At 47.2% G+C, this 17428-nt stretch overlaps 4 protein-coding genes across 4 annotated transcripts; 3 read left to right on the forward strand and 1 right to left on the reverse strand.

Moving 5' to 3' along the window:
- Positions 1-1318: 1318 nt before the first annotated feature.
- JR316_0006650 (uncharacterized protein) lies at positions 1319-2135 on the reverse strand (the record flags this gene model as incomplete). The annotated part of the gene is made up of 2 exons (XM_047892396.1): positions 1319-1705; positions 1845-2135. 2 exons carry the CDS (start codon positions 2133-2135, stop codon positions 1319-1321), a joined length of 678 nt encoding a protein of 225 aa, XP_047747678.1.
- A 384-nt stretch (positions 2136-2519) lies between these two features.
- On the forward strand, positions 2520-4142 carry JR316_0006651 (GTP-binding protein RHO1; the record flags this gene model as incomplete). The annotated part of the gene is made up of 4 exons (XM_047892397.1): positions 2520-2867; positions 3126-3177; positions 3562-3587; positions 3987-4142. The coding sequence occupies 4 exons, from the start codon at positions 2520-2522 to the stop codon at positions 4140-4142; spliced, it is 582 nt and encodes a 193-aa protein (XP_047747679.1).
- Positions 4143-14039: 9897 nt separating this feature from the next.
- On the forward strand, positions 14040-14598 carry JR316_0006652 (uncharacterized protein; the record flags this gene model as incomplete). Its single annotated transcript, XM_047892398.1, has 5 exons — positions 14040-14094; positions 14143-14177; positions 14358-14385; positions 14468-14522; positions 14568-14598. 5 exons carry the CDS (start codon positions 14040-14042, stop codon positions 14596-14598), a joined length of 204 nt encoding a protein of 67 aa, XP_047747680.1.
- Positions 14599-15482: 884 nt separating this feature from the next.
- Positions 15483-16998, forward strand: JR316_0006653 (GTP-binding protein rho1; the record flags this gene model as incomplete). Its single annotated transcript, XM_047892399.1, has 5 exons — positions 15483-15746; positions 16006-16057; positions 16085-16101; positions 16309-16422; positions 16843-16998. 5 exons carry the CDS (start codon positions 15483-15485, stop codon positions 16996-16998), a joined length of 603 nt encoding a protein of 200 aa, XP_047747681.1.
- Between the last annotated feature and the right edge of the window lie 430 nt (positions 16999-17428).

Consider the following 17428-nt stretch of genomic DNA (forward strand, 5'->3'; position numbering starts at 1 on the left):
GTATCCTACGACCCACCCAGCAATACTCGAACTCGATTTTCGAAATGTATGGCTCACCTCACATCACCCTCTCCCAACCTCCTTCTCCTCCCGATCTTCCGCACTAACGGGCTGAAAAAAACGTCTGGATTCCTACCACTCGTCCCTGAAGCTCCGAGGTCACCGCAGCCGTAATCCCAATACCAAAATATATCGCCAACTTACGTTCATTCCTTTCGTTTTGCTCGTTCGCCGGGCTTGATCCTCGTCGATTCACGCACAATTGTGCAATTGTACAACCCTAGAAGGATTGCGTGCGTTATCTGCTATGCATATGGAGCGACTCCTGAGCTTACCTGGCTGGTTACAGACTTTCAGACACCCAGACAACTCGTCGAAGACCCAATGATCCTCTTGACCCCGATACGACCCTCCGCTTCCATTTCAAAAACAACGCAATTTCCGCTGCATTCGACGTATCCAGGGTGTTGTAAGCTAGTGTATATTGCCAACGTAATGCACTAGAGAGGTTCCGAAATTTTGTTTTCGAGGTTAGTTGCAGTTGGAAGCGAGAGATTGGAGATGGATACGTACGCGTTGTGCAGCAAAGAATGCAATCCGAACCATTCTACGTATGTTCCAGTTTTGTTTTGGGCGACTCCTATTCACATTGAGGTGTGCTTCGATCGAAGGTCAAATGCTCGATAACTGAAAACACGATGAAAAGAGAGGGCGAATGCAAACATCTTGTGCACATTCACGCCCGATTCGTGTCTCGCCGATTAGACCCAATAGCGGAGATCCCGACGCCTAGAACAAACGACAGCCTCAAACCAATATATTGAACGAATCACGTACCCAGATTCAAAAGTAAAAAGCGAGATTCAAAGGGAATCACAACCTATTCCGGATGTCGTCACAGGGAGGAAAACACGAAAATAACACACCCGGGCTAGCGCGACGGGTTCCGTGTGGATGTACGTACACGGGCGTGTCGCGCTAGTATAAAGGCAGGCGTGTGTTGGTGTGTTTTTCCTCATCCCCTCTTGGGGTTCTCGGCCTCGTCTCCTCCTCCTCTCCTCAAGGTAAGCGCGATTCTCCTTGAGCGCGTCGGTTGAATGTTGAACATTGAACTCGCAGGTTCTGGTGCTGGGGCGCGTCGGGACGAATCCTGCTCGCTGGTGAGTGTTGCCACTGGCTTGTGTGCATTGCTAATGCTCTTGTTGCACATAGTGTACTCGTTGTGGCGGGTGTTGGTGTCTCCGTAAGTTGGGTTTTCTTTACCTCGACGCGTCGCAGGCTCTGTTGATGTATAATGACACAGCGGACCTTGAAGTGGTCAACACGTCATGCGGCGGAGGTGCTGGACTGTGCTGTAGGTAGGCACGTTAACGTCGGTCACTGTGGGGAATGCACTGACCGTGTCTTCTAGCAGCTCGCCATCATTGCCGCCCTTGTAAGTGGTAAGCATACCCTCGTAGCTCTTGAATGGCGCAGCTGATCCTGTGTTATTGCAGACTGGATGGGCGGTGCTGAGCAAGGTAGGTGTTTTCGCCCACTTGAAGATAGTGTTGATGGACGTGGCAGGTGGCGTGGACGCGAGTCGGGGAGGGCTTGCAGGTGAGTGTTCCCACAGACTTGTGGTCATTCCTAATGCTTTGACAGCGTGCTCGTTGTTGCGGGTGCTGCCGTCTAGGTCAGTCGGCTTTCCTTTACCTCGTCGCGTCTGTTGACGTGGGATGAGACAGCGGACCTTGGAGATGCTGAACGTGTCATTCGGCGGAGGGGGACTGTCAGGGTCGCATCTGGATGTGCTGCAGGCAGGCAAGCAAGTCAATGTTGGTGAGTGTGGGGAATGTGCTGACCGTGTATTTGAGCAGCTCACCGTTGCCGCCTTGTAGACTTGTCGGACGAGCTAGATGGCGGGGAGCGAGGTAGGTGTCTCCACCTTTTTGAAGGACAATGCTGATATTCGACGTGTCTAGTGGTGTAGACGCGAGTCGGGGCCTGCTCGAGGGTGAGTGTTTCCCCTCGCTTGTGTGCATTGCTAATGCTTTGACAGTTTGCTCGTCGTTGCGGATGCTGGTGTCTAGGTGTGTCGCGTTTTCTTTACCTCGTCGCGTCGCAGAGCGTGTTGATGTAGGATGCGACAGCATATGTTGGTGATGCTCGACGCGTCATTCGGCGGAGGTGCTGGACATTTAGGTCAGTGAATGTTTTCTCTCTGCGTGAGTGTGCTCACCGTGTCCTGTACATGTATATAACCAGTCATTGAGATACTGACTCCCAAGGCGTCGGTGGCGCTGAGCTATGTTGCAGACAGAGGCGGCGGCGGCGGCGGCGGCGGTATGGATCTGGGAAGGACGTGTGGAATGAGGTGAAGAACGCGGCTCTGAACTGTCGACGGTGTGGATGCGTCCCGCCGGCGGTGGTGAAAGATGTTGGAGGGACGCGTCAGGCCAACTGCTTGCTGTCGCGGAAAGGCATGGCTGGCGTGATGGACATTGCTGCACCAGTCGGGATGGTTGTAAAAGTCGGGCATGATTGTGGAGCAGACCGGCGCGGGCAGCCGCGCTGGGGTTCATGTCTCTCCAATCGAGGTATTTACGCGGAGAGGCGGTGTGATGCGCCAAGGCGGTGCGCCTGTTTACACGCACAGCGCAGAGGCCGTTCGTAATCCCTGGCATTCAAGTTCCGCTTTAAAACGGTGGTATCATACATTCGTTGACGGGGCCGCTTTGCTCACAACCATCCCCCCTGCTCGTCGCCAGCCCCGCTCCCCAGCATCTAATACATCTATTCACGCACGTCGCCGCACAACCGCCCCCGAGAACCATGTCGGAAATCAAAGGAACCTTGTCATCGTTGGTGATGGTGCTTGCGGAAAGGTATGATCGGCTTTTGACCAGCTCAGAGAACGTCAGCTTGCATGCTGATCATCGTCACCCGTCTAGACTTGCCTTTTGATTGTGTTATCCAAAGTCATATTCCCAGAGGTACGTGCATCGTTAGCCGCCGTTCAGCCAGCCGAGGTGTGCGGCTTGCTGCTCCTCATTGCACCGTTATGGCGGTGTTTAGACAGCTCCAGCAAATACCTGGCGGCTTCGTTCGAGGTGTAGAAGGCTGATATTAGTGTTAAAGTGTAGGTCCATGTACCCATCGTGTTCCGGAACTACGTTGCCAATGTCGAGGTCAATGGTAAGCACGTTGAGCTTCAATTGTAAGCACGTCGAGCTTCGATGGTAAGCATGTCGAGCTTCGTCTCCACCCTCTTAGTTATTATAATTCGCATGTCATCCTCATCTGCTTTGCCGTCTACCCCTCTTAGTTATTATGATTCGCATGTCGTCCCCACCTGCTTCGCCGTCGACTCCCCGATTCCCTTTATAACATCCAATAAAAGGTTTGTCTTGTCTTTTCTTCATTCCCTCTGCCTGTATAATATCAGACACCGCAATTTACTAACATTGTTGTTGTGTGGTTCCTCTCTTTTTAGTGCCATACCTATGCCTGCCTGCCTCTCATTCTCGTCGTCTGCAAAACAGATCTCAGACCTGACTCCCGTGTGATTGAGGTTCTTAGATAGACGAGCCGTAACCCCCGAAGAGGTGCGTTTCTTTTTTCTACGTCACCTTTATTGTTTTTCGTACAACTTTGGTGTGTATGACACGCCCTGGGGCCTGGCCCCTTATCTGAGTGCCATTTTTGTGCTTCGTTCGAATCACCCACGCATTCTTTTTGATATCCTGTTTATTACCCTTGCCTCATTCCCGCTTCTCTTATCCACATCGTGATCCCCGTCGCCACCAACATTGACGCCGTATTTCAATCCAATTTTATTTTATTTTTTTTTTCATGCATCATGTTTTATTTATTCCAACTTGGTACTCGCCACCAACATTGACGCCGTTTTTCAATACAAATTTCATTATTTTTTCCATGCATCATTCTTTTACACTCTTCCTCTTTTGTTGATTCCAACTTGTCACTAACCGTCATGTTTCTAGGGTATGGCAGTCGCCCAGAAGATCGGGGCAAAGCACTACCTCGAGTGCTCCGCCAAGTCGGGTGAGGGCGTCCGCGAAGTCTTCCAGTACGCCACCCGCGCCGCACTGCTCAGCAGAGGAAAGGGCAAGAAGAGCCACCATTGCATCGTGTTGTAGATGGCGTAGCTTATCCCTTTTACCATTTTTTTTTCTTTCCATCTTCATTCTTCCTTCCTTTCTTCCTTTTTTTGCTTTTTTCTTCCTTGACGACTCTCTTTCACTCTTCTTTCCGAGTTCCTTGCTGGATGGTTGAATTGAGGGTGGGTGAAGGTGCAGGGAGGAAAATGGGAGGTGGAGCGAGGGAGGGGTGGGGTGAGGTCAGGTAGGGAGGAACTTCAACAAGGATAGGGAGGGGCTTGAATATCATTTATACTCGCACCTCGCCACCTTCTCTTTCACCTTGTTCCGGTTGGTTGTGGATAATGAACATGTGTTAATGCCGGTGGAATGCTCTTCGGTTTCTTTTTTTTTTCTCTTACCTAGTCTTTTTCACTTGATACCGCTTCTTTCTTGATTTTGATTGATGATCCACTTTTGACTCTTCTTCTCAAATATACTGCTGCTGCTGCACCTCCTGACTGCGACGAGTTGGCTATCTGTTTGTCTCTCCTTGAGCTTCTGTTGCTTTGGCTAAGCCCCTATGGATTCCGAGCGTGTATTGCAATTTGAACAAAGTTGAAGTCTAATTGTTTTATATACGTTGTGCTGCCAGATATAAGATTGGGCTCATCAGGAACCAGCACGTTTACGTAATCAAAAGGCTTGGCGCCAAGAGCGGCCAAAATCGACTTCAGAAAAAATCAAAAGTTATGTCGACGGAAATTTAGTACAAACACAAGAATAAATGGTAGAAAGTATCATGTAGAATAACATTTGTGCACTAGATAAGTGTATCTATGGTTTTCAAATGATAGAAACAGACTCTTATGCAGACATATACTCTGCACGTACTTTGGCAATCATATCTGGAGGAAGTGTACGGTGACTATGATATCTCTTGTTTATCCAGTGAACTTGTGGACCAGTTAGACCATGCTCATAGCCTGAAATAAACCTTGCTGATCGGTTTGCATATCTATTGAACATAATTAGTGAAAAGTTAAACTTTTATTTGTGAAAAGTATAAAAGAATACCTTCTAATCTGAAGTAAAGGAATATCATCAAGGCATTGAATTACATTGGCTTCCATTTCATCAATGTTGCTTGTTTTGGGTGTATTACGATAGCGAAGCTTTGCTGCTCCCCAGTATTGTTCAATGAAATTGAGTTCACAATGATATTTCGGATAAAAATCACAGATGTGACCGCGGGAAGTGATCAATTCCTCAAGGCGTGATTTTTGAGCCACAAAGTCAGGTTGCATGAATAGAATACGTCGACAGCAGCAATCAGTCTTGCCTGGTTCGCATTTAAATCCTTCACATTGGGCAAGAAGTCCAGATTCTTTCCAAAGACCTCTTTCCCGGATAATTAATTCCATTCCTTTAAACCATCCGGGCATGGTGGGATGGTTATCATCAAAATAGAAGGACTGTATTTGGCCATTTGGAAGGGTAGTAGTTCGCATTTTGGCACCTCCTTTACGATGAGTCCAATATTGTGATGGATTTTTAGGCATTCTTCTTGCAGATAATGCATCATCAGCACGTTTTTGATGACTTGGGGCATTGTCAAACAAAAAAAGGCCAGTAGCAAATCCATTGGTCCGTCCTTCAAAAATGTCAATTGCATGATCCACCTGATTAATCAAATCATCCGAGGTGAAATATCCATCACGATTTTTTCCTGCTTTGAATAAAATTCGTGCTGATCTAAAATTGATATTTATTAATTCAAACACATATGGATAAAATTTAAATAACATACTCTGAACCATCTTGACTTTGCAATCGGCCCCATTCCACAGTAAGAAATTCTGATGGCATGATTGATGTACCTTCTCCTTTTTTTATTGGAACCGGGTTGGTAGATTTGTGTGACCATACATTTTTACGGCGATCTGTTTCATAGAATGTTGATTCATCATGGGTAATAAGGATAAGGCGAAAGCGCTGGCCAGCAGGAACAGAAAAGCCTGAAAGCTGAGAGTTACAATTTCCATCATTATCATAGGAATACATCCGTTTTTCATAGTCCTTCCAGCGCTTGATAAATTCAATCCGGTACTGCACAACATCTTCCCGCTCATGACCATCTATATACATACCATTTCGTATTTTTCCATATCGCCAACCCATTTTGTGTAGCCATCGTTTGGCAGTAGAAAGATGAATTGATTTTTTTTCAACTCCAAGTTCCTCTAGTTTTTCTTGCATTTCAGGTGTTTGGATAAAGTCCACGATATCTTGAGCACAAATATAGCCAGTTTTTGCAATGCTAGAAAGATGGAGCTGTATTGCCTCTGAAAAATCTTCATCATCAAGAAGAGAAGGCTGAATACGTGTAACACGGCGGAGTGGAAGCTTTCCAGATTTCAAAAACGTGTGGATCCAGCTGCGTATATTCCGAGCATGATTAACCCCACAGCCTTGGGATTTAGCAACTATCAAAGAAGATTCACGCCAACCATAGGAAAGTTGTGGATCAAGATATAAGTTCAACACGCCAACCATTGCAGTAAGTCTTGCTCGAAGAATAATGTCAAGTGTCTTTTCCTTGCTTCGTACAGTCAAGGCTGCACAGACCCGACGAAGTTTTGGAAAGTCTTTGTAGCTGAGTTGATCAAGTATGGCATCAGATTCCGTAGGCAAGCTAAAATCCTCAACCTTTCCACCTGCTTGTAAATGTTGCAAGAAATTATTGACAGTTTCTTGTGCATCCGAAATTGTAGAGTTGGCAGGCAAGTTAGATTGGGGTGGGTCATTATTTGCAATAGGTTGTGCATGATCCAGCTGGGAATTAATATCTCCATCACTTTGTGTATCAGAAGAGCTGTCGGAATCAGATATGGTAATAATATCCACGTTATTTGTATTGACAGTAGTGGCTGAAGAGGTTGCTGTGGAAGGATTTTTTGGTGTCTTTGAAAACCACTCGGAAATGGGGTGTATTCCTTTATCCCTAAGATCCTTTCTTGCTCTCTTCTGTCGACGCTTGGTCCTAGCAGAGTTTTTAAGGTACATTTTTGGCCTATTAGTCCTTTCATTCTCAAGCTCCACTGCAATCCGTTGGGCCTCCAGTAAAATGTTTGAGAATGTTTGTAAATCTGAAGGAGTATTGATCTCTGAGTTCTCTGGCTGCTGTTCCATTTCGCCATCTGATTCAGAATCAGAATCTTCATCTGAAAGAGTAGAAGAAGATGGTTCTTCAAAGTAATCAAGAAATCCTTGCAAGGTGAAGGAGCCATCTTCATTATATGTTATAATCCCTTCATCACTGATATACTCTGCAAGGCTCTTCACATTTGGGCCAGATTGGGGACTAGGGGTTGAGGATTGGATGTCCTCCTCCGGAATATCTTCAATAGAAACTGAATGATGTTTCTTTTGTGCATATTTGCCCAGGTTTTTGGCTCTAGAAAGTGAGGCTTTGGATTTTCGGGCCATAGATATGATGTATGATGATAGTCGAGTGGTTCCAAGTGGTCTACTTTATTTTATATCGCTCAAATCACTGCCAACGAGGCTGAGAAACATGCATCGAGGCGTTATCATGATCTTCCGGGAGGTCACGTGATCTATTATATAAGCGGCCAAAAGTGACTTCGTCGAATTTTCAGAAATTGCCCAAACTCGTTAAAACATCATTTCCAATGCTTTACAATAAAAAAGGGGGGGAAAATTTTGTAAGCCTTATATCTTTCTCAAAAAAAATTTTTTTTTCAAAAAAAAACCGCAGATCTATTCAGAAATACACCTTCTACATATCTGTGGTTTAAAAATGCAGGATAATGTGGTTGTGCGAGTGGTGAAAACGTTCGGAGGTAAGCCAACTTTTGCTTACCTAAGGGGGTGCTGGTTCCTGATGAGCCCAATCTTACATCGCTCGCTGTTGTGATGTATTTTACGAGAAGATACTAGCTTTATATGGCATTAGATACCTTATTGAGACAACCCTGAGCAAATGAGATAGAAGTTTTTTGAATTTTCGAGTCGTGTTCTGGTATCGTACAAGCAGAGGTTAGCCCCGCCCGAAGGCCAGCAGGGTCCGCCTCTGCTCTATCTACCTATCTAGTACGTACCTGGTCCGAATAAAGTCGGATAGAACCGCTCGAGGTGCATCCAGAGTTTTCACAAGTCCGAAAATCGAACAATCGGTTGCGTGAAGTCTACCGAGTAAGTACATACCCGCTCTTGACACCGCCTCAGAACTCATTCGGCGTCGCCTACAAGCTGTCACACGACCCTTGAGCAGGTGAGTACTATATAAATGTTAAGTGCCAGTTCATAAAGTCTACCAATCAAAGTACACACCTTGTTTGCCGGACGTCCAGAAATCGAAAAAAAGTCCGGGAAAGTCCAGATACATGCTCGACGTCATCTACTAGATGCAGATGGTGAGTACTATATAGATATTAAGTGCGGGTACATACCTTGTTCGCCGGACATCCAGAAATCAAATAAAAACTGTGCAGAAGTCAAATACATGCCCGACGATGTAACCACCTCAACACCGCTCGCCGGATGCAATAACAACTGCAAGAGGGTTATGTGAACTTCAACAATCAAAGTGAAAAACTCAGTCAACACACCAGGCAGCCAACCCTCGCTCGCCGGAACTCCAAAAATCGAAAAAAATGTGCAACGACATTCCACGGCACTGGTAAGCTGTTGTTCATTAATTTGACGCCGCTCGCCGGATGTCCAAAAATCGAAAATAGTGCGAGGCGTTAACGGGACTTCAAACGTCTGTTGAGAAAAGCTCAGTCAGTACTCGGGTCTGCAAACTATGTAACACACCTTGTTGTGCAACAACCCTCGCTCGCCGGAACTCCAAAAAACGAATAAAAAGTGCAAAGGCGGGTACTGTGTAGATGGTAAGCTGTGGCTCAACAAACTCTAGCAAATAAAGCACGTACCTCACTCGCCGGACATCCAAAAATCAAAAAATAACTCCGTGGCATGTCCAAACGTCGACTCCGTCTATGGAAGACAACTCAAGCCAACGACTAGATGTGACACGTACTGGTTTCATGGCACGGCGGCAGATGAGAGCTGTGTAAAGAGATCAGTGATGGCCCATTAAGTGTACTAGGTAACATACCTTGCTCGCCGGACGTCGAAAAATCGAATAAAACTTGCGGCTCCATAGGTAGACACTGTCGATAGAATACAGGTTCGCGGGAACTCCAAAAATCGAATAAAAAATGCAGGAGCATAAGGACGGGATACGTGTTGGGGGTTCCCCAAAACCCACTTCACTTTATATCCTTTTCCCTAATGCTTCTAGTTTATTCAACGTCACGCAATATTTGCCCGTTGCCCCCGTTTCCAAACTAGAATGTGATGTCCAATATACCTGCAAGCTAAAATTGGCTCATGTAAATTTTCAGTTGCGGTCTCCTATCCCGGTCTTTTGATTCAACTCCGCTGCTTGTTTTCCCCAATCGCCTGTTCTTTCTCATTATCATAAATCATGCTCTCCCCGTCCTTTGTACATCAAATGCGAAATTTCAGTCTCGGTCTCCTGTTCCGGCCTTTTCAATCAAGTCCACTGCGTTCTTATTGTCATGAAGCTATGCTTCCCGTCCTTGGTGCATCAAACTCAGGTATGTATCATTTCCTATGCTTTACAATTCTTGTACCCACCACAATCCAAAAATTTTGACCCCTAGACTCAGTAGCTCGTCACTGCGCAGACTCGCGCATCGCGACCCAAGCAGCTAGTGCAAGGCAATCACCATTTAGCTGACGCGATGACCTCATGTCGTTCCAAACTACTGGACCTCAGTCAGATCGGGTATCCGACTCGCAAAATCTCTCCAGATCGTTGGTTTTCGAAGCTCAAATATTCGATTTTTAGGCTGCATTAACGTATTCAGGGTCGCATTCAGGAACACCTGAGCTGAGTAATGAGATTTCAGTAACCGACGACTCACTCAACGCCCACGAAATCCCAAGACAGCAATACGCTTCACATTCGCTTCCACGGGGTAGATTTTGTCACAGTCCCCTATTTTCTTTGACGACCTATTAATTAATACATTAAATATGTTCACAAAACGCAGACAAGGTTCACACGTAGAGTCAAAGGGTGACAGAACCAACAGGCGGAGCTCAAATTAGGCGCCCGTGAGTCCGCACTTGCTTCTACCACGACGTCACCTATCCATATCACTCCCACATCCAGTCTGACGTACCGATAACCCCACACAATACCCCCAAAAACGTCGTTCTCGCCCTCTGACTCTCAGGACAACGTTGCCACGTGGCGACTTGAACCAACATTCCCGTCTTCCGATTCATCGACGCAGGCCAGATTCGCGTACAAGGCACTCGGAAATATCATTCGAATAGGCTGTAAGCTCGAGTTAGGCATGTTTGAAATGAGGTAATGAGAAATTCGACTCACCCCTCGAGCTAAAAATCGAGATTTACTCGCACCGATCTCTAGATACTTCTACGCAATGTAATTACTCCAACACAGTACAACACCCCAAAACAAACTAGCATATCTTTCCAACGTACGCGCAAGAGATAGGTGTGACGAGTCTGCGATTGAATTTTTGTATCTGCGCTGTGTCGGTGAGTTCTCCACAAAGAGCTGTTTTGTACACCCAAATGCGCCGCTGAATGAGGTCAAGATGTCAATCCTAGACCTCTGAATCATCCTCAGTCGACTATTAGAAGCTCCCGAAACATGGCTATGAGCGACATTGAAATCATTCGGGCACATACGGCACCTCCTTCTCCTCGCACCCCGATACGCCATCCACCTTCCACAATAACGCTGTTTCCAGCCCAACCTTGTTAATTAACCGTTCACGTAAGCTTCTAGTACCTTTCGTAACGATATTCAGCGGCGAACTGACCTTTGAATTGCGTTTGCAGCGGCCACGTAGACGTTGTCCCCGGGAAGCGCCTGGTAAGATCTTGCAATTCTACGCGTTTTCGAGAGGTTTTTGAGGCTAATACTGACTGGAACTGTGTTCTGAATAGGGGTTGGACGGTTTGCGATGCGAAGAGCAACACAAAACGTTGGGAATGAACAAATACATCACGTTTGCTTCAATGTACACCAAACAGCGAATTTCGTTGTTTTCTTTGAACTACACATTTCAAACTGCTCACAGATAGACATCCCAGCACTGCATAGCATCTCTCAATGTCCCTGAAAGCTCCCGCAATCACAGAGTAAGCAATCCAATTCAACGGAGAATATTCTCCTCGCACCTTCCCTCGACGCGAAATTGCATGTACGTCGTTTTTCCGGCTTCCATTGGTCTCCTGTGAGTCATGTCGTAACGGTTATGTACGTGAATATTAGGCTGAAACGGTTGGAATTTTTGTGGAAGACGGAAATGCGGAGTGAATGCAAATATTGCGAATACGAGTGTTAGCGCATCCGGACCATGTCTGCGATGCGCGGTAGTTGTATAGCTACCTAGAGTGATATATCTATCTTATCTATCGTGTCTTATTCTGTTTTCATAATGTCTGGCTCGTCGAGTGTAATAAAATGAATACCTACAAACACATCACGTCAAATCTAACAAACACAGCAATTCGCACCTCTCTCCAAATTCCCGTCGATTTAAAGTGATGTACACACCTGAATATACAGTATACCCTGATCCTGCACCGCAGAAATCCGTCAACAAAAGTGCAAATCATTGAATACCAATCGGATAACCAAATCCACGACATGACACACCCTCGCCTCCCGCCCAAATTCGCAATTACACACCCATTCGAAACGCTAGAATAAACTGACTGGTCTATTCGGTTCTCGGCTCGGGTCTGGTCCGATCAAGGGTCCTGTCAGGTATATTGAGAAGGCCTTCGTAGTTTACTGTACGTTGGTATGTGTGCTCCTTCAGTAGATATTGCGAATGGCGTTGTAATTGATGTACGTACGTTTAATTGAGAGTAGGTGGAGATATTGGTATACCATTACATGCCTGCTTGACTTTGGAAAAGTGTGAGTTGAGACGGGGATGGTTGAAAAAGAAAATGTGAACACTCGAGGACTCCTGCAGAACGCGAATGCGTGAAAACAAGCAAAAAACACATTTCATTCACCATAACCATGTTACTACAAACATTAGAATAGTAAGTACCCCTAAGAATACACTACACCCAACTGTCCAAAGACCCTCGAACTCGATTTTCAAAAATGTATCACTCACCTCACCCGACCTTCCTCTCCTCCCGATCTTCCGCACTAACGGGCTGAAAAACACCTCTGGATTGTTACCACTCGCCCCTGAAGCATCCGAAGTCGCCGAAGCCGTAATAATAATACCAAATTTCACAGAAAAAATTGGCAACTTACGTTTTGTAATTTTGTTGAACGTTGCATGTGGACGTAGTTCTCCTTCAGTAGATATTGCGAATGCCGTTGTAGTTGTTGTACGTACGTTGAAATGAGAGAGAGTGGAGATATTGGCATACTGGTACATCCAGTGGTTGACTTTTGAGAGATGTGAGTTGAGATGATGGGTATTTGGAAATGTTACAGAGAGATATCTTCACCCGAACGTGAATGCTTGAAAAACACATAAAACACATTTCATTGGCAATCCTACTACTCACATTGTGCAGATGGTACATCTATAGGTATCCTACGACCCACCCAGCAATACTCGAACTCGATTTTCGAAATGTATGGCTCACCTCACATCACCCTCTCCCAACCTCCTTCTCCTCCCGATCTTCCGCACTAACGGGCTGAAAAAAACGTCTGGATTCCTACCACTCGTCCCTGAAGCTCCGAGGTCACCGCAGCCGTAATCCCAATACCAAAATATATCGCCAACTTACGTTCATTCCTTTCGTTTTGCTCGTTCGCCGGGCTTGATCCTCGTCGATTCACGCACAATTGTGCAATTGTACAACCCTAGAAGGATTGCGTGCGTTATCTGCTATGCATATGGAGCGACTCCTGAGCTTACCTGGCTGGTTACAGACTTTCAGACACCCAGACAACTCGTCGAAGACCCAATGATCCTCTTGACCCCGATACGACCCTCCGCTTCCATTTCAAAAACAACGCAATTTCCGCTGCATTCGACGTATCCAGGGTGTTGTAAGCTAGTGTATATTGCCAACGTAATGCACTAGAGAGGTTCCGAAATTTTGTTTTCGAGGTTAGTTGCATTCGGAATTGAGAGATTGGAGATGGGTACGTACGCATTGTGCAGCAAAGAATGCGATCCGGAGCTTTCTACGTGTGTTCCAGTGTTGTTTTGGGAGACTCCTATTCACATTGAGGTGTGCTTCGATCGAAGGTCGAATGCTCGATAACTGAAAACACGATGAAAAGAGAGGGCGAATGCAAACATCTTGTGCACATTCAAGCCCGATTCGTGTCTCGCCGATTAGACCCAATAGCGGAGATCCCGACGCCTAGAACAAACGACAGCCTCGAAAGAATATATTGAACGAATCACGTACCCAGATTCAAAAGTAAAAAGTGAGATTTGAAGGGAATCGCAACCTATTCCGGATGTCGTCACAGGGAGGAAAACACGAAAATAACACACCCGGGCTAGCGCGACGGGTTCCGTGTGGATGTACGTACACGGGCGTGTCGCGCTAGTATAAAGGCAGGCGTGTGGTGGTGTGTTTTTCCTCATCCCCTCTTCGGGTTCTCGGCCTCGTCTCCTCCTCCTCTCCTCAAGGTAAGCGCGATTCTCCTTGAGCGCGTCGGTTGACTGTTGAACATTCAACTCGCAGGTTTTGGTGCTGGGGCGCGTCGGGACGAGTGGTACTGCAGGCAGGCAAGTCAATATTTGCCACTGTGAGGATCGTGCTCACCATGTATTCGAGCAGCTCGCCGTTGCCGCCTTGTAAACTTGTCGGACGAGCTAGATGGCGGGGAGCGAGGTAGGTGTTTCCACCTTTTGAAGGACCATGCTGATGGTCGACGTGGCTAGTGGTGTAGACGCGAGTCGGAGCCTGCTCGCTGGTGAGTGTTGCCACTGGCTTGTGTGCACTGCTGATGCTCTTGTTGCAGATAGTGTGCTCGTTGTGGCGGGTGTTGGTGTCTCCGTAAGTCGGGTTTTCTTTACCTCGACGCGTCGTAGAGTCTCTGTTGATGTATAATGACACAGCGGACAACACGTCATGCGGCGGAGGTGCTGGACTGTGGGGGTCGCATTGGGGTGTGCTGTAGGCAGGTAAGTCACTGTTGGTCACTGTGGGGAATGTGCTGACCGTGTCTTTTAGCAGCTCACCATTATTGCGGCCGTTGTAAGTGGTAAGTATATCCTCCTATCTCTTGGATGGCGCGGCTGATGTTGTGTTGTTGCAGACTGGTAGGTGTTTTCACCCACTTGAAGACAGTGTTGATGGACGTGGCAGGTGGCGTGGACGCGAGTCGGGGAGGGCTTTCAGGTGAGTGTTCCCACAGACTTGTGGTCATTCCTAATGCTTTGACAGCGTGCTCGTTGTTGCGGGTGCTGCCGTCTAGGTCAGTCGGCTTTCCTTTACCTCGTCGCGTCTGTTGACGTGGGATGAGACAGCGGACCTTGGAGATGCTGAACGCGTCATTCGGCGGAGGCGGACTCGGACTGTCAGGGTCGCATCGGGATGTGCTGCAGGCAGGCAAGCAAGTCAATGTTGGTGAGTGTGGGGAATGTGCTGACCGTGTATTTGAGCAGCTCACCGTTGCCGCCTTGTAGACTTGTCGGACGAGCTAGATGGCGGGGAGCGAGGTAGGTGTCTCCACCTTTTTGAAGGACAATGCTGATATTCGACGTGTCTAGTGGTGTAGACGCGAGTCGGGGCCTGCTCGAGGGTGAGTGTTTCCCCTGGCTTGTGTGCATTGCTAATGCTTTGACAGTTTTCTCGTCGTTGCGGGTGCTGGTGTCTAGGTGAGTCGGCTTTAATTTACACCGTCGCGTCGTAGAGCCTGTTGACGTAGGATGAGACAGTGATAGTCGACGCGTCATTTGGCGGAGGTGCTGGACATTTAGGTCAGTGAATGTTTTCTCTCTGCGTGAGTGTGCTCACCGTGTCCTGTACATGTATATAACCAGTCATTGAGATACTGACTCCCAAGGCGTCGGTGGCGCTGAGCTATGTTGCAGACAGAGGCGGCGGCGGCGGCGGCGGCGGTATGGATCTGGGAAGGACGTGTGGAATGAGGTGAAGAACGCGGCTCTGAACTGTCGACGGTGTGGATGCGTCCCGCTGGCGGTGGTGAAGTATGTTGGAGGGACGCGTCAGGCCAACTGCTTGCTGTCGCGGAAAGGCATGGCTGGCGTGATGGACATTGCTGCACCAGTCGGGATGGTTGTAAAAGTCGGGCATGATTGATTGAGGTATTCATGCGACAGCCGGAGAGGCGGTGTGATGCGCCAAGGCGGTGCGCCTGTTTACACGCACAGGGCAGAGGCCGTTGGTAATCCCTGGCATTCAAGTTCCGCTTTAAAACGGTGGTATCATACATTCGTTGACGGGGCCGCTTTGCTCACAACCATCCCCCCTGCTCGTCGCCAGCCCCGCTCCCCAGCATCTAATACATCTATTCACGCACGTCGCCGCACAACCGCCCCCGAGAACCATGTCGGAAATCAAAGGAACCTTGTCATCGTTGGTGATGGTGCTTGCGGAAAGGTATGATCGGCTTTTGACCAGCTCAGAGAACGTCAGCTTGCATGCTGATCATCGTCACCCGTCTAGACTTGCATGTTAATCATGTTATCCAAAGGTATATTCCCAGAGGTACGTGCATCGTTAGCCGCCGGCCAGCCAGCCGAGGTGTAGCGCTTGCTGCTCCTCATTGCACCGTCTTGGGTTGTGTTTAGGCAGCTCCAGCGAATCCCTGGCGGCTTCGTTCGAGGTGTGGAATGCTGATATTGACATTTAATTCTAGGTATATGTACCAACCGTGTTCGAGAACTCTGTTGCCAATGTCGAGGTCGACGGTAAGTACGTTGAGCTTCAATTGTAAGCTCGTCAAGCTTTGATGGTAAGCACGTCAACCTTCGTCTCCGCCCTCTCAATTATCCTGATTCGCATGTCATCCCATCCTCATCAGCTTCGCTGTCGACTCCCCAATTCCCTTTATAACGTCCAGTAAAAGGTGTGTCTTGTCTTTTCTTCATTCCCCCTGCCTGTATAATATCAGACACCGCAATTTACTAACATTGTTGTTGTGTGGTTCCTCTCTTTTTAGTGCCATACCTATGCCTGCCTGCCTCTCATTCTCGTCGTCTGCAAAACAGATCTCAGACCTGACTCCCGTGTGATTGAGGAGTTTAGAATGACGAGCCGTAACCCCCTCAAAGAGGTGCGTTTCTTTTTCCTACATCACATTTCTGGTTTTCGTACGACTTTGGTGTGATGAGGGGCGAGGTGTGTACACACCCCGACCCCTTATCTGAGCGCCGTTTTGTGACATTTTTGCGCTTCGTTCGAATCTGAATAACGGCATTCTTTTTTTGATGTCCTGTTTATCACCATTGCCTCGTTCCCGCTTCTCTTATCCACATCGTGATCCCCGTCGCCACCAACATTGACGCCGTATTTCAATCCAATTTTATTTTATTTTTTTTTTCATGCATCATGTTTTATTTATTCCAACTTGGTACTCGCCACCAACATTGACGCCGTTTTTCAATACAAATTTCATTATTTTTTCCATGCATCATTCTTTTACACTCTTCCTCTTTTGTTGATTCCAACTTGTCACTAACCGTCATGTTTCTAGGGTATGGCAGTCGCCCAGAAGATCGGGGCAAAGCACTACCTCGAATGCTCCGCCAAGTCGGGTGAAGGCGTCCGCGAAGTCTTCCAGTACGCCACCCGCGCCGCACTGCTCAGCAGAGGAAAGGGCAAGAAGAGCCACCATTGCATCGTGTTGTAGATGGCGTAGCTTATCCCTTTTACCATTTGTTTCTTTCCATCTTCATTCATTCTTCCTTTCTTCCTTTTTTTGCTTTTTTCTTCCTTGACGACTCTCTTTCACTCTTCTTTCCGAGTACCTTGGATGGTTGAATTGGGGTGGGTGAATGTGCAGGGAGGAAAACGGGAGGTGGAGCGAGGGAGGGGTGGGGTGAGGTCAGGTAGGGAGGAACTTCAACAAGGATAGGGAGGGTCTTGAATATCATTTATACTCGCACCTCGCACCTTCTCTTTCACCTTGTTCCGGTTGGTTGTGGATAATGAACATGTGTTAATGCCGGTGGAATGCTCTTCGGTTTCTTTTTTTTTTCTCTTACCTAGTCTTTTTCACTTGATACCGCTTCTTTCTTGATTTTGATTGATGATCCACTTTTGACTCTTCTTCTCAAATA

Source organism: Psilocybe cubensis, chromosome 6, assembly GCF_017499595.1.
Source record: "Psilocybe cubensis strain MGC-MH-2018 chromosome 6, whole genome shotgun sequence".
NCBI lineage: Eukaryota > Fungi > Basidiomycota > Agaricomycetes > Agaricales > Agrocybaceae > Psilocybe > Psilocybe cubensis.